The sequence below is a fragment of the Sturnus vulgaris genome, chromosome 12 (genome assembly GCF_052056855.1).
Source record: "Sturnus vulgaris isolate bStuVul1 chromosome 12, bStuVul1.hap1, whole genome shotgun sequence".
In the NCBI taxonomy this organism is placed as follows: domain Eukaryota; kingdom Metazoa; phylum Chordata; class Aves; order Passeriformes; family Sturnidae; genus Sturnus; species Sturnus vulgaris.
Window position 1 is genome coordinate 20785215 of NC_142254.1, and position 12591 is coordinate 20797805.

The 12591-nt window shown below is 64.2% G+C and overlaps 3 protein-coding genes across 3 annotated transcripts; 2 read left to right on the top strand and 1 right to left on the bottom strand.

The window, feature by feature from the left end:
• Positions 1–2475: 2475 nt before the first annotated feature.
• Positions 2476–4898, top strand: HAS3 (hyaluronan synthase 3). Its single transcript, XM_014889522.2, has 3 exons — positions 2476–3096; positions 3619–3720; positions 3832–4898. The coding sequence occupies exons 1-3, from the start codon at positions 2476–2478 to the stop codon at positions 4753–4755; spliced, it is 1647 nt and encodes a 548-aa protein (XP_014745008.1). The 3' UTR covers positions 4756–4898.
• A 1215-nt stretch (positions 4899–6113) lies between these two features.
• Positions 6114–6897, bottom strand: CHTF8 (chromosome transmission fidelity factor 8). Its single transcript, XM_014889521.2, has 3 exons — positions 6738–6897; positions 6544–6661; positions 6114–6475 (listed from the first exon to the last, which is right to left on the bottom strand). Exons 1-3 carry the CDS (start codon positions 6758–6760, stop codon positions 6260–6262), a joined length of 357 nt encoding a protein of 118 aa, XP_014745007.1. The 5' UTR covers positions 6761–6897; the 3' UTR covers positions 6114–6259.
• A 564-nt stretch (positions 6898–7461) lies between these two features.
• Positions 7462–12277, top strand: UTP4 (UTP4 small subunit processome component). The gene is made up of 16 exons (XM_014889571.2): positions 7462–7712; positions 8000–8191; positions 8269–8353; positions 8454–8543; positions 8712–8920; positions 9047–9218; positions 9299–9390; positions 9750–9846; positions 10005–10069; positions 10158–10280; positions 10394–10553; positions 10787–10893; positions 11110–11205; positions 11354–11539; positions 11617–11727; positions 12051–12277. Exons 1-16 carry the CDS (start codon positions 7554–7556, stop codon positions 12165–12167), a joined length of 2061 nt encoding a protein of 686 aa, XP_014745057.1. The 5' UTR covers positions 7462–7553; the 3' UTR covers positions 12168–12277.
• Positions 12278–12591: the final 314 nt, after the last annotated feature.

Sequence of the window (12591 nt, forward strand, 5' to 3'; positions counted from 1 at the left end):
CAGTGTGGGGGGAGCAGAGTCCTCAGAGACCCAGCTTGGTGGCCCCCTCGTTCCCCTGGCACCAGGCAGCCCAGCCCCAGCATGCACAGCCCACGGGCACATTTCCTAGCTGTCCTGTGTCCTGCCAAATGGGGCGGGGGTCCTGCACCCTCCTTCCCTGCAAGGTTGGGAGTCCTGGCCATGTCCCCACCCTGCCATATCTTGCTGTGTGTGCACAAGCAGCAGGAGCTCATTCTCCTCACTCCAAGAGTGATGGCCAAGCACTCATCACTCCTGGCACTGGTGTTGGATCACAGGCACACCTGTACCAGTTGTGCCTGTCCAGGGCCTTCTGTGAATGGCAGAGGAGGAATTTGGAATGAAAAATCTATTGATTTGATGAACTGGCTGGGCACCGTCCAGCCATCCTGCCTCCAGGAGCAAGAATGTATGCAGCCGTCCTGCCTCTGGGAGCAAGGCAGCAGCTGTGCCAGAGGTAAAGAGAGTTTGGTTTCCACCTGGAGCAGCCACAGGCACAGCAAAAAGCTGTGAAGGCACAGGGAGGGCTGCAGACACGCTGCCCCTGTCCCCTGTCCCAGCACTGTAGTGATGGCACAGGCACAGCTGTGCCAGTCTGGCCTCGCTTTGCTGGGTTTCAGCCCCACCGTGGCTCTGTGGGAGCCCTGCTGGCGGTGCTGAGGGTCCTGGCATGTCCCTGTCGCTTCCGTGGGCTCACCGGTTCCTCACCACTTACTCCAGGCTCTGGGAGAGCTCCCAGATAACATTACCACAGTGCCGAGGGTGGCAGCGAGGGGGATCCGCCTGCACAGGGTGCTCCTGCTGCAGGGATCCCCTTTCCCAGCTCCTGGTGCTTGGAGTCTCCCGGCCCAATCCCGGCATTTCCTCGCACCCAACTCCCAGCACAGCAGGACACGATTGTGGTGAGAAACCCAAAAGTGCTGAATTTGAGCCCCGAGTCGAGGCTGTGCCTCCTGCAAACTCAGAATGGCCCTCCAGGAGCTGTTTGTCCCTTGCTATCCGGCCGGCACAGAGACAAAGCGCTGCTGTTCCCGGGATGACCCTGGTCCTGTCCCGGCGCCCACCGGCCACGGGGACACGGGTGGTTTATGCCGTGGGGGGACACGGTGACACAGGAAGGTGACACGTGGGTGTCATGAGAGGGGCCCCAAGAGCGGGGCGGGGGAAATGGAGTGGCCGGTCCCTGCCCCGTGGCTCTGGCGGTGCCCGCGGCGTCTGATGCCGGTGCCGGGTGCTGGTGATGCCGGTTCCGGTGCAGCACCGGAGCCGCTGCCAGTGCTGCCGGTATAGCGGCTGTGCCGTCACGCCTGTGATGGTGCCAGTGCCGGTGCAGCACTGGTGTCGCTGATGCCGCCGGTGCTGCCGGTGCCGGTCATCACTCCCGCAGTGCGGGGCTGGGGCCGGTGCCAGGTACTGCCGGTGCGGGGCGGGTTCCCGGGCTTTGCGGGCGGAGCTGGAGCCGGTGCCGGTGCTGGTGCCGGGGGCGGTGCCGGCAGTGCCGGTGCCGGTGCCGGTGCCGGGCGGGGCCCCCGCGGGCTGCGGGCGGTGCCGGCCCCGCCGCGGTATAAAGGGGCCGCACGGGCCGGGCCGGGCGCACAGCGGCGGCGGCGGGTGGGGATCGGCGGTACCACCACCGGCACCTCCACGGTGAGTCCCGGTCCTTCTTTCTCCCTCCCGGGTCCGCTGGTGCCGGCTCGGGGTGCCCCCGCGGTGCTGCGAGACCGGCAGCACAGGAGGCGGCGGGGCCGGGGGTAACGGGCAGTCGGGAGCGCCGGGGGCTGCGGGACCGGGAGGAGCCAGGAGCGCCGGAGGCTGCGGGACCGGGGGGAAGCCGGAGGGGGCTGCCCGGGAGGTGCCGCCGGGGGTCCCTGGGGCTGGCTCTGCGCCCTGCCCGCACCCCCGCACGTGCTCGTGCAGCCCCGACCTGCCCGCAGCCCCTGCCCGCGTCCCGGTGCAGCTCCGCAGTCCCGTCCTGCCTGCGCTGCTCGTCCCATCCCGCAGCGGGGTGGGGGTCTGGCCGCTGCCATCCCCGCAGCCGGGGGTCCCACCGCCACCGCACGCGCTTGGGGTGGAGGAGGGCTCTGGGCGGCCGTGATTTCCCCGGGGACACCCTGGTCCCTGACATCTCCGTGCCCTTCCCTGTCCTCCAGCCCAGCCATCGCCCGCGAGCAGCCGTGCTCCTGCTCGGGTGGATGAGGGGTGCTGGCACTGTGCGCAGTGGGGTACTTGGCACCCCTACACCTCACCTGGCACCACACACAGTGGGGTGTAGGGGACCCCCGCACCTCCTCTGGCCCCATGGAGGCACTGGGAAGGTGTCACCTCCCAAACCAGCGACCGGTGAGCGACAGGGTGGCCGTGGGACGGCAGAAGAGCAGAGCCACCCCGCTTTTGCCTTCTGGGTGACCTGACGGAGTGGATGTCCCCCTGCCCTGATGGTGCCCCGTGTCTCCCCAGATGCCAGGGAGCCTCTCCACGGCCCTGCGTGTCGTGGGGACCAGCCTCTTCGCCGTGGCGGTGCTGGGGGGAATCCTGGCCGCCTACGTCACAGGGTACCAGTTCATCCACACGGAGAAGCACTACCTCTCCTTCGGGCTCTACGGGGCCATCCTGGGGCTGCACCTCTTCATCCAGAGCCTCTTCGCTTTCCTGGAGCACCGGCGCATGCGGGGCGAGGGGCAGCCGGTGCGGCCGGGGCGCTCGGTGGCTCTCTGCATCGCCGCCTTCCAGGAGGATCCCGACTACCTGACGAAGTGCCTGCGCTCCGTCAAGCGCATCGCCTTCCCCGACCTCAAAGTGGTGATGGTAGTGGACGGGAATGGCCCCGACGACACCTACATGCTGGACATCTTCCACGACGTGATGGGCTCAGAGCGCTCTGGCAGCTACGTCTGGAGGAGCAACTTCCACGCGCAGGGCGAGGGGGAGACGGAGGCCGGGCTGCGGGAAGGGCTGGCCCGTGTTCAGGAACTGGTCCGCAGCAACACTTACTCCTGCATCCTCCAGAAGTGGGGCGGGAAGCGGGAGGTGATGTACACGGCCTTCCGGGCGCTTGGAGACTCCGTGGACTATATCCAGGTGCATGCATGTACTGGGGGGATGTGGGCAGTGAGTGTCCTGCCTGCGTGGCCGGGCAGGGGGCTCTGGGCGGAACGGGAGCAGCCCCGGGAATCCTCAGTAGCGCCTGGGTGCCTGGCACTGATCTGGCCCGGTGCACTGGCCATGAGCTACCAGGGCTGGGGGCGACTGGCACTGGGGTGGCTGAGGTGTTGAGCTCTGCCCACACTGCTGCCCATGGGTGTCCCATCACCTCCTCAGCACATGGTGTCATCCCGTGGCACAGTGTGGCACAGGGTGCCACGTACCCATTCGTGGTGACTGGGACAGGTCCTACCTCAGTGCCAGCAGCCAGAGCTGGGTATCCTGGGCAGCGGTGCCCCGGTACCACCGGGTGCTCCGCTCCCTGCCATCGCCTGCCGGTCTCCGGGGCTCTGCCTGGTCTCGCCGTCCGTGGCTCAGGCTTGCCTGGCTGTGGGCTGGGCTGTCTGCCGGGCGCGCGTGGGCGGCGGGAGCGGGGCTCGACATTCCCTCTGCCCCCAGGTGTGTGACTCAGACACGGTGCTGGACCCCGCCTGCACCGCCGAGATGCTCCGCATCCTGGAGGCCGACCCCCATGTCGGTGGCGTCGGCGGCGATGTCCAGGTACCCTGGCATGAGGGAGGGTGCCCCGGGGCGGCGAGGCGAGGGCAGGGCTGGGGGTCCTGGGGGGCTGCAGCACTGCCGGGGCTCACATCCATCCCATCCCCTCCCCAGATCCTGAACAAGTACGACTCGTGGCTCTCCTTCCTGAGCAGCGTGCGGTACTGGATGGCCTTCAACGTGGAGCGCGCGTGCCAGTCGTACTTCGGGTGCGTGCAGTGCATCAGCGGCCCCCTGGGCATGTACCGCAACGCGCTGCTGCAGCAGTTCCTCGAGGACTGGTACCACCAGACCTTCCTGGGCAGCAAGTGCAGCTTCGGGGACGACCGGCACCTCACCAACCGCGTGCTCAGCCTGGGCTACCGGACCAAGTACACGGCTCGCTCCAAGTGCCTGACGGAGACGCCCACGAGGTACCTGCGCTGGCTCAACCAGCAGACCCGCTGGAGCAAGTCCTACTTCCGCGAGTGGCTCTACAACGCACTCTGGTTCCACAAGCATCACCTCTGGATGACCTACGAGTCGGTGGTCACGGGCTTCTTCCCCTTCTTCCTCATTGCCACCGTCATCCAGCTCTTCTACCGCGGCCGCGTCTGGAACATCCTCCTGTTCCTGCTGACGGTGCAGCTGGTGGGTGTCATCAAGGCCACCTACGCCTGCTTCCTGCGTGGCAATGCTGAGATGATCTTCATGTCCCTCTATGCCCTCCTCTACATGTCCAGCCTGCTGCCCGCCAAAATCTTCGCCATTGCCACCATCAACAAGTCGGGCTGGGGCACTTCGGGGCGCCGCACCATCGTGGTGAACTTTGTGGGGCTGCTGCCGGTGTCGGTGTGGGTGGCGGTGCTGCTGGGCGGGCTGGCCTACACCGCCTACAGCCAGGACCTCTTCAGCGAGACCGAGGTGGCCTTCCTCGTCTCAGGTGCCATCCTCTATGCCTGCTACTGGGTGGCCCTGCTCACCCTCTACCTGGCCATCGTCGCCCGCCGCTGCGGCAAGAGGCAGGAGCAGTGTGGGCTGGTCTTCACTGAGGTGTGACCGTGGGGTGGTCCCGTGACAGGGTCATCCCATGTGCCATGGCAATCCAATGCGTCAGGGGAACCACCCCCCACCCCCTCTTCCCCATGCCAGAACCACCAGGTGCTGGGGTGATCCCACATGCTGGATTGAACACCCCCAGTCCCCTTTTTCCCAATCCCGGAGATGCTGGGCAGCGCTGAGCGCTCCCAACCCTTGGCATTTCTAATCAGATCTTGAAATCTTGCTTTTTTCCTTTATTAAGATGTACATTTTACCTATATTTTCATTTTTCCATCCCAAGCTGGCCACAGAGAAGCCGAGCGAGGGCTGCTCGTCACCCAGCCAGGTGCTGCCAGCTACATCCCAGCTGTGCCCTATGGAGCATCCTGGTGTGGAGCGCTGCTGGCCGCGCTCCCCACACCCCACTCCAGAATTTTCCACCCTCCGGTGCTTTTTACAGGGATTTCAGTCCCACCTCCATGGTGCTACAGCACTTCCCACCCCCAGGACACACAGTCTCCGTCCAGCACGGTGCCAGCACTGCTGGCTGGTGCTGCCTCTGCCCCACGGCTGCGTGCGGGCACGTACCCACGGGGAGCCCCCCAGGCCTTTTGGGGGGTCTGGCTGCTCCAGGAGGGCAGCAGGGTCCTTCAGCTTTGCCAAAGAGCCAAGGGGGCGATCCTGGCATGGAGAAACTGGGAAAACTGAGGGGCTGTGTTGCTGGAGATCCTTTGGGGCCATGTCACGGCTCTGGCCAACCCACAGCCCCATCACTCCCAGCTCACTGTCTTCCCAACAGGGGGAAGATGGGGATTTTAGGAAAGGTGCTTCCCAACTTTCCCCTCCCCAAGGAATTCACCTGTGGGTCCTTTTTTCGGGACTTGGAAAAAAACCCCTTTCTATGACGGAGCTTTTAGCTGGTTTTTGTTTAATTTAATACAAGGTTTTTTAGAAGACTTTTGTAGCTCTTTGGTATTGTCGCAGATGGTTTGTAAATCTATTTATTTTTGAACCTGCCAGGGGGATTTTTTTCCATATTTCGGGCGGAAAAAGCTGGTTTTTATATCCTGATGGAGTTGTGGAAATAAAGACTTGAAGTGAGGATACATGGTGTGTTTTGGGGATGGTCCCTGGTCCCCCTGCCCGATTTGAAGGAGGTTGGTCTTGAATCCCTGCGTGGCACTCGTGTCCCTACAGCTGCAGAGAGAGTATAGGAGACATCACCACACTCCATGGATCCCTGGGATCTGCTGGACACTGTGGGTAGCCCCTGGGCTGGAACACACCTGCCCAGGATCACCCTGGGGTGATCCACAGGGTCTGTGGCCAAGAACTTGGTTGCTCTCTGAAAAGAGTCATTTTAGGGGAGACAAGCAACCCAGGAAGGGTTCTGGGTGCTCAGACACAGGACACAGCAGCCCCAGAGTCCCCTGTGCAGGACAGGGATGAGGTCCTGGATCTCCCCTGGTCCCTGCTGCTCTTTGCAGCAGCAGATCACAGTTCAAAGCCCACATCCTTCCCCTCAGACCTTCTTGGGCACGTGGGTGATGATGGGCTTGGGGCGGGTTTTGAAGAGCAGTTTGGTTTTGATGAGGGCAGTAACGGTGTAGTGGCCATGGGGCCCTGTGGGGCTGGGCTGGGTAGCTCCTCCCTGCTTCACCAGCACAGCAAACGGCTTCTCCAGCTGCACCACTTTCCCATAGAGGATGTGGTGACCCACGATGAGCACGGGGACGCCCTGAGGAGAGCAGAGGGTGAGGATGGGCTGGACTGTCCCCAGCAGATCCCGGTCGTGTCTGTCCTCACCTCACAGGTGTAGTGCAGGTCTCCCAGCAGCCTCCCAGCCAGGTCCCCGCTCTGCCGGGGCTGCACCTCGCCCTGCAGCTCCACCAGCACCCACTGTGCCAGGGCCCCAGTGCCACCGCTGTGGGACAGATGGGGACGGTCACCGAGGCTCCAGCAGGCACAGGGGCCACGGGGACCAGACCCATGGGGCTCACCTGGAGATGACGATCTGCACCATGCTGGGCTCTGCCAGGGGCTGCAGAGACACAGTCAGGGCAGGGGGAGTGGGCAGGGGAACAGGAGCCCTTGGCCCTTCCCTTCTGGGGGCCCCAGGACGAACTTCTGCCCCTGGGCCCCACAGACCCTCCCATAGACCCTGTTCTGGGCCCACAGATCCTGAGATCCATGTCCCCAGGTCCTATAGAATCCCCCAAGGTCCTCCAGCCCCCCTGAACCCCACTGACCCCCAAACCCAGATCTCCTCGTAGCGGGTCCTGCTGCCCCCACAGCCCCCCAAGATCCAGCCCCAAGCACCCCCATCCCCTCCCCGCGCCCCAGAGCCCCCCCTTGCCCAGATACCACCCCTAGACCCAGCCCCCCCTACGGGCCCTGCAGCCTCCCCCAGATCCCTGCCCTGGACACCCCAGACTCCCGGGCCCGGATCTCTTCCGCGGGCCCCCCCGGGCCCTGCGCCCTCCGTGCCGCCGCCCGGTGGCGCCGGTGCCCTCCAGCGGCGCCGGTGCCGCGGGGACGGCCCGGAGCGGCCCGGCCGGGTCTATCGGGGCCAGATCCCTCCCGCCTGCACCGTGCGCTCGCCCCGGGCCGCGCCCCGGCCCCGCCGCTCCGGCCCCGCTCCCGCACCCGCCGCCGGCAGTGCCCGAATCTCCCGCCGCGCCGCCGCTTCCGCTTCCGGTGCCGCGCGGGCCCCGGGGCAGCTCCGGTTCCGGCGCGCCGCGCGCACGTGGGGCGGAGCGGGGCCGGGACCGGCACCGGGACCGGCACCGGAGCGGCGGCAGGGCCGGCGGAGCGCGATGGGCGAGTTCGAGGTGCACCGGGTGCGGTTCTTCGGGCTGGTACCGGCGGGCGTGCGCTGCCTCGCCTGCCACCCTCGCGACCCCCGCCTGGCCCTGGCCCGCACCGACGGCGCCGTCGAGGTGTACAACTTCGCTGCCAACTACTTCCAGGAGAAGGTGAGGGGCCGTACCGGGTTGTACCGGGCTTTATCGAACTTGTACCGGGCACGTACCATGCTTACATGGTCCTTCCGATCGGCACCGACCCTGTACTGGGCCTCTACCGAGCTTAGCCGGGCCGTACCGAGCCGGGACCAGGCTTTCCTTGGTCCTGCGGATCCGTACCGAGCTTGTACTGGGCCTGTGTCGAGCCTCACCGAGGCTGTACCGGGCTTTATGTGACCCTGCTGATCCGTACCGAGTGGTACTGGTCCGTGCCGTGGTATGACCCGGTCCCCGCACAGGTGATCCCCGGGCACGAGTTGCGGTCGGTGGAGTCGCTGTGCTGGGCGGCCGGGGACCGGCTGTTCGGGGCCGGGCTCAGCGGGGACATCACCGAGTACGATCTGTCCGGGCTGAGCGTGGCCCGCAGCATCGATGGCGGCGGGGGACCCATCTGGAGCATGGTGGCCAACAGCACCGGCACGCAGCTGGCGGTGAGTCCACCCGGGAGCGGCTCCGGGGCGGGGGGAGAGGGTCCTGCTGTGCCCCGCGCTGATCCCGACCCCCGCAGATCGGCTGCGAGGATGGCTCTGTTAAGATCTTCCAAGTCGTTCCTGGAGGGATCCAGTTTGAACGGAACCTGGACAGGCGGAAAGGTGGGTCCTGGCTGCAGCACCATCCCTCTGTCTCGCTGGGCGTCCCGGTGACTGAGGGGCTGTGAGCCCACGGGCTCTCACACGGAGCTTCCCTTCCCAGGCCGTGTCTTGTGCCTGTCCTGGCACCCCTCGGACAGTCACATCGTGGCTGGCTCCATCGATTTCTTCCGTGTGATTGACGTCACTTCAGGTACCTCCTGTCCCAAGAGCAGCCCCGCCCCATCCCATCCCATCCCATCCCATCCCATCCCATCCCATCCCATCCCATCCCATCCCATCCCATCCCATCCCATCCCATCCCCGGCCCCACCATGCACTGGGGGATCCCCCAGCCACCCCCAACCTTCTCCCACTCCAGGCCAGACTGTGCAGAGGATCATGGTGAACCACCACGTGGAGAAGGCCAAGCGTGAGTGCGTGGTGTGGGCCATCGCCCTCCTGTCCAGCGGCACCGTGGTCAGTGCTGACTCCTTTGGGAGGGTGCAGTTCTGGGACTGGGAGCAGGGCACGCTGGCAGAGTCCCACACCGTCAGCACTTCGGCTGCGCTCTCGCTGGCCGTGTCAGAGGTGGGTGACACCCCCAGGGCCCCCCGGCTGACAGGGAGCAGGAGCTGCTGCGCTCTCTGCCTCCCTGCAGTGCCCTCCTGTTTTTCCCAGTCTGCTGCCACAACCTTATCCCATTTTCCTCTGCAGAAGGAGGACAGTATTGTCGTGGGCACCTCGACTGGGGCCACCTACCAGCTGCAGCTGCTGCCAGTGACGCTGGATGGGAAGGAGAAACGCTGGGTGCGGACAAAGCCCTTCCAGTTCCACAGCCACGACGTGCGGGCTGTGGCACACAGCCCCACCGCCCTCATCTCCGGGGGTAGGACTGCCAGTGGCACCGGAACTGGGCTGGATCTCCCCTCCCAGTACCGGCCCAGCTGACCTGTGCTTGGCTTGCAGGCCTGGACGCCCAGCTGGTGATCCGCCCGCTGATGGACAAGTTGCAGAAGAAGGGTTACGATGCAGTGCTCCGAAAATTCACCTTCCCCCACGTGAGTGATGCATGGGCTGGGGTCTGAGCTGCTGGGGCTGGCAGGACTGGATCTCCCTGCCTCTCCAGGTGTCCTCATTACCCTGCCAGGGTTCCTTCCCTGTCCCTGGGTTCCTCCTCTGCCCTGTTGTGTCCCCTTTCCTGGTACACATGGAGGCTCATGCTAAGGAGCAGTGGAAGTTGTCAAGCTGGTATTGCTGGTCCTGCTGAGTCTCCATCTTCAGGCTCCTATCCCACGGGACCTAATTTCCCTGCTCTCCCCCGCTGCGGAGTCTGCAGCACCCCAGGGCATTCCAGCAGTGCCCCAGCCCGTTGTGCCAGGCTGTGGGTCCATGACATCTTGCCCGTTTTTCCATACAGCGACGCCTCGTCTCCTGCGCCAGGAAAGCTCGGCTGCTCCTCTTCCAGTTCTCCCAGTACCTGGAGCTCTGGAGACTTGGCTCCACTGAGGAGACTGGTGAGTCACAGGTGCAGCTCTCCAGTGTCGGCTCCCTGGCAGAGCCCATGCTGCCAACAGGATTTTGGGATTGAGCTGTCCTGGGCCTCAGGGAAGGGTCTGGGCATTTCCCCAGGATCCCCAGCTGCTCAAAGAGCCCCGTGTGGTTTCTTTCTTAGGAAAAGACGGTGAGGTTCTTTCATTGTGCCGGATGCCCGAGCACCTCGTGCAGCTCAAGAGCAAGGTAGGGCTGAGGAGACTGGGGTGCCCCTGGGGTGTGTTGTGGGTTCTGGGGGTCCCTGGGGCCCCCCTCAGTCCCGTGGTGTTCCCAGGGCCCGGAGCACATCTACTGCAGTTGCGTCTCACCCTGTGGCACCTGGATCGGCTACTCCACGGCCTCCCGCTTCCAGCTGTACCGCGTGCGCTGTGACGGGGACGGCGTCAGCCTCAGGAAGGTCAGAGGGGTAGGGGGCTGCGGGGTCCTGGGGGCTGACGTGGCCAGTGCCACTCGTGGGGCGTGTGGGTGACAGTGGGGTGGCTGCCAGGGCTGTGTTCTCCCCACTCCCAGGTCCCCAAAGTGCCCAAGCTGCTGCCTCCAGCCTACCAGCTCCAGTTCTCCACCAACTCCGACAGCCTCTTTGTCGCCTCTGCTCGAGGATCTGTCCACGTCTTCCAGCTGCTGGAGCCGGGGGGCTGCAAACATCTGCACACACTGCGGCCACCCTCAGGTGTGGGCTGAGGGGAGCTGGGGTGATGCTGGGGGTTCCTGGGCCCTGCAATGCCCCTCCTCTGTGGGTGCAGAGTGGAGTGTCCCCCTTTCCTGCCCTGAGGGGTGTATGAGTCTCTGCTGGGGGTATTTGTGCTCTCATGGCTTGGCAGTGGACAGTCAGTGGGGACGTGGGGCTGGGTGTCCGGGGGTTTGGGGCTCCCAGCAGCCCTCTCAGCCCGAGGGTCTCTGCAGGCTGCTCTGAGGCCGTTTACCTGCTGGCACCGAGCGCGGACGGGCACTGGCTGGCAGCTGTCAGCGGCGACTGGGCCATCCACATCTACAACCTGAAATGCTTCAAGGTGAGCTTGGGAGTGACCCCCAAGCCTCAGGGGATGTGGGATGGGGGGCTTAGCAGGAAGGGCCCCCCCCTGGGAGCCATCACTGCATACCTAGAGCAGGGCTGGGATGGGTGTGTGGGAAAGGGAGTCAGAGGCAGTCCTGAGGTTCTGCTCAGGGGTGGGTGTGTGGGACAGGTGTCAGCAGTGGTCTCATCAGTGCACTGTCCCCTCCTGCAGCATCACTGCATGGTGCCCACCTACAACTGCGCTGTATCAGCCCTTGCCATCCACCCCAGCACCAACAACCTCGTCATCGCCTACTCGGACCAGCAGGTAGGAGCTCTCCTACCCTTCCCTGTGCCTGTCTCCCTGCCTTCAGGGCTTTTTGGCTTGGCTCAGGGAACTGGCTGGAGCTGCTGGCATGGGGGTGCTGCCAGGAGCAGACACCCTGAACCCCCCGTGTGCCTGCTGTCCTGCACAGCTGCTGGAGTTCTGCATCCCTGAGAAGCAGTACACGAGCTGGAGCCGCGCCGTGCAGAGCCGGGGGCTGCACCGCACTTGGCTGGAGCGGGACTCGCCCATCACACACATCACCTTCAACCCCAAGAACCCTGCACACATCCTGCTCCACGACACCTACCTGCTCTGCGTCCTCGACAAGTCCCTGGTGAGCGGGCAGGAGGGCTGGGGGTGCCTGGGGGGTGTTCTATGGTAGCACTGACCTAGGCTGTGCCCCCTCTGCAGCCCCTGCCCGATGACAGCGCCCTCCTGATGAACCAGAGCACCCTGAAACAGCTTCCAGAGATGGCCAGGAAGCGGCAGCTCCACGCCTTCAAGATATGCAAGAAGTTCCAGGTGGGTGATGGTGTCGGGGAGCAGGGTCAGGGAGGTGCTTAGGCTCTGGAGAGACAACTTGAACAAGGGTATGGACAGGACAGGGGGGAATGGCTTCCCACTGCCAGAGGGATAGATGGGATAGCGGGATGGAATTGTTCCCTGTGAGGGTGGAGAGGCCCCATCCCTGGAAATGTTCAAGGCCAGGCTGGACAGGGCTTGGAGCAACCTGGCATAGTGGAAGGTGTCCCTGCCCATGGCAGGGGGTGGAACAAGATCCATTTAAGGTCCCTTCCACCCCAAACCATTCCTTGATTCCATGATTCCCATCTCCTGCCTTGCAGCCACTGCTTTTCATGGATCTGCTGGACGAGAACTGCCTGGTTGTGGTGGAACGGCCCATCATGGACTTCAAAACCCAGCTGCCTCTGCCTGTCCAACAGAAGAAATTTGGCACCTGAGAGCAGAAGAAGCCACTCCAACCTCGGGAACTGTCTCTGTGCTGCCTTCCTGGGGCACTGTAAGAATTTTCTTAAGGTGCTGTAGGAATAAAACCTCACTGTTCTCTACATGCCCAGGCTCAGGGCTGATCCTTGTTGTGCGTGTTGTCACACCACCATCATGTAATCATGATTTTCATATCCTTCCAGTTGCCCTCCCCAGCGCTGCGATGACACCCCAAATTCCATCCCTTTTCCTTCACAGTGTCTAATCCCAGTGTTGAATTCTCTCTCCCCAGAGGCCGCAAGGGTCCATGGGTGCTGCCTGGGGCCGGGAAACCTCATTCCCTAAGGACAGGGGTGTGTGGGTGTTGCGTGGGGCAGGGAAGCGTCATTCCCCGAGGATGGAGAAAGAGAAATAGGGAATCCCCGGAGAGTACGGGAG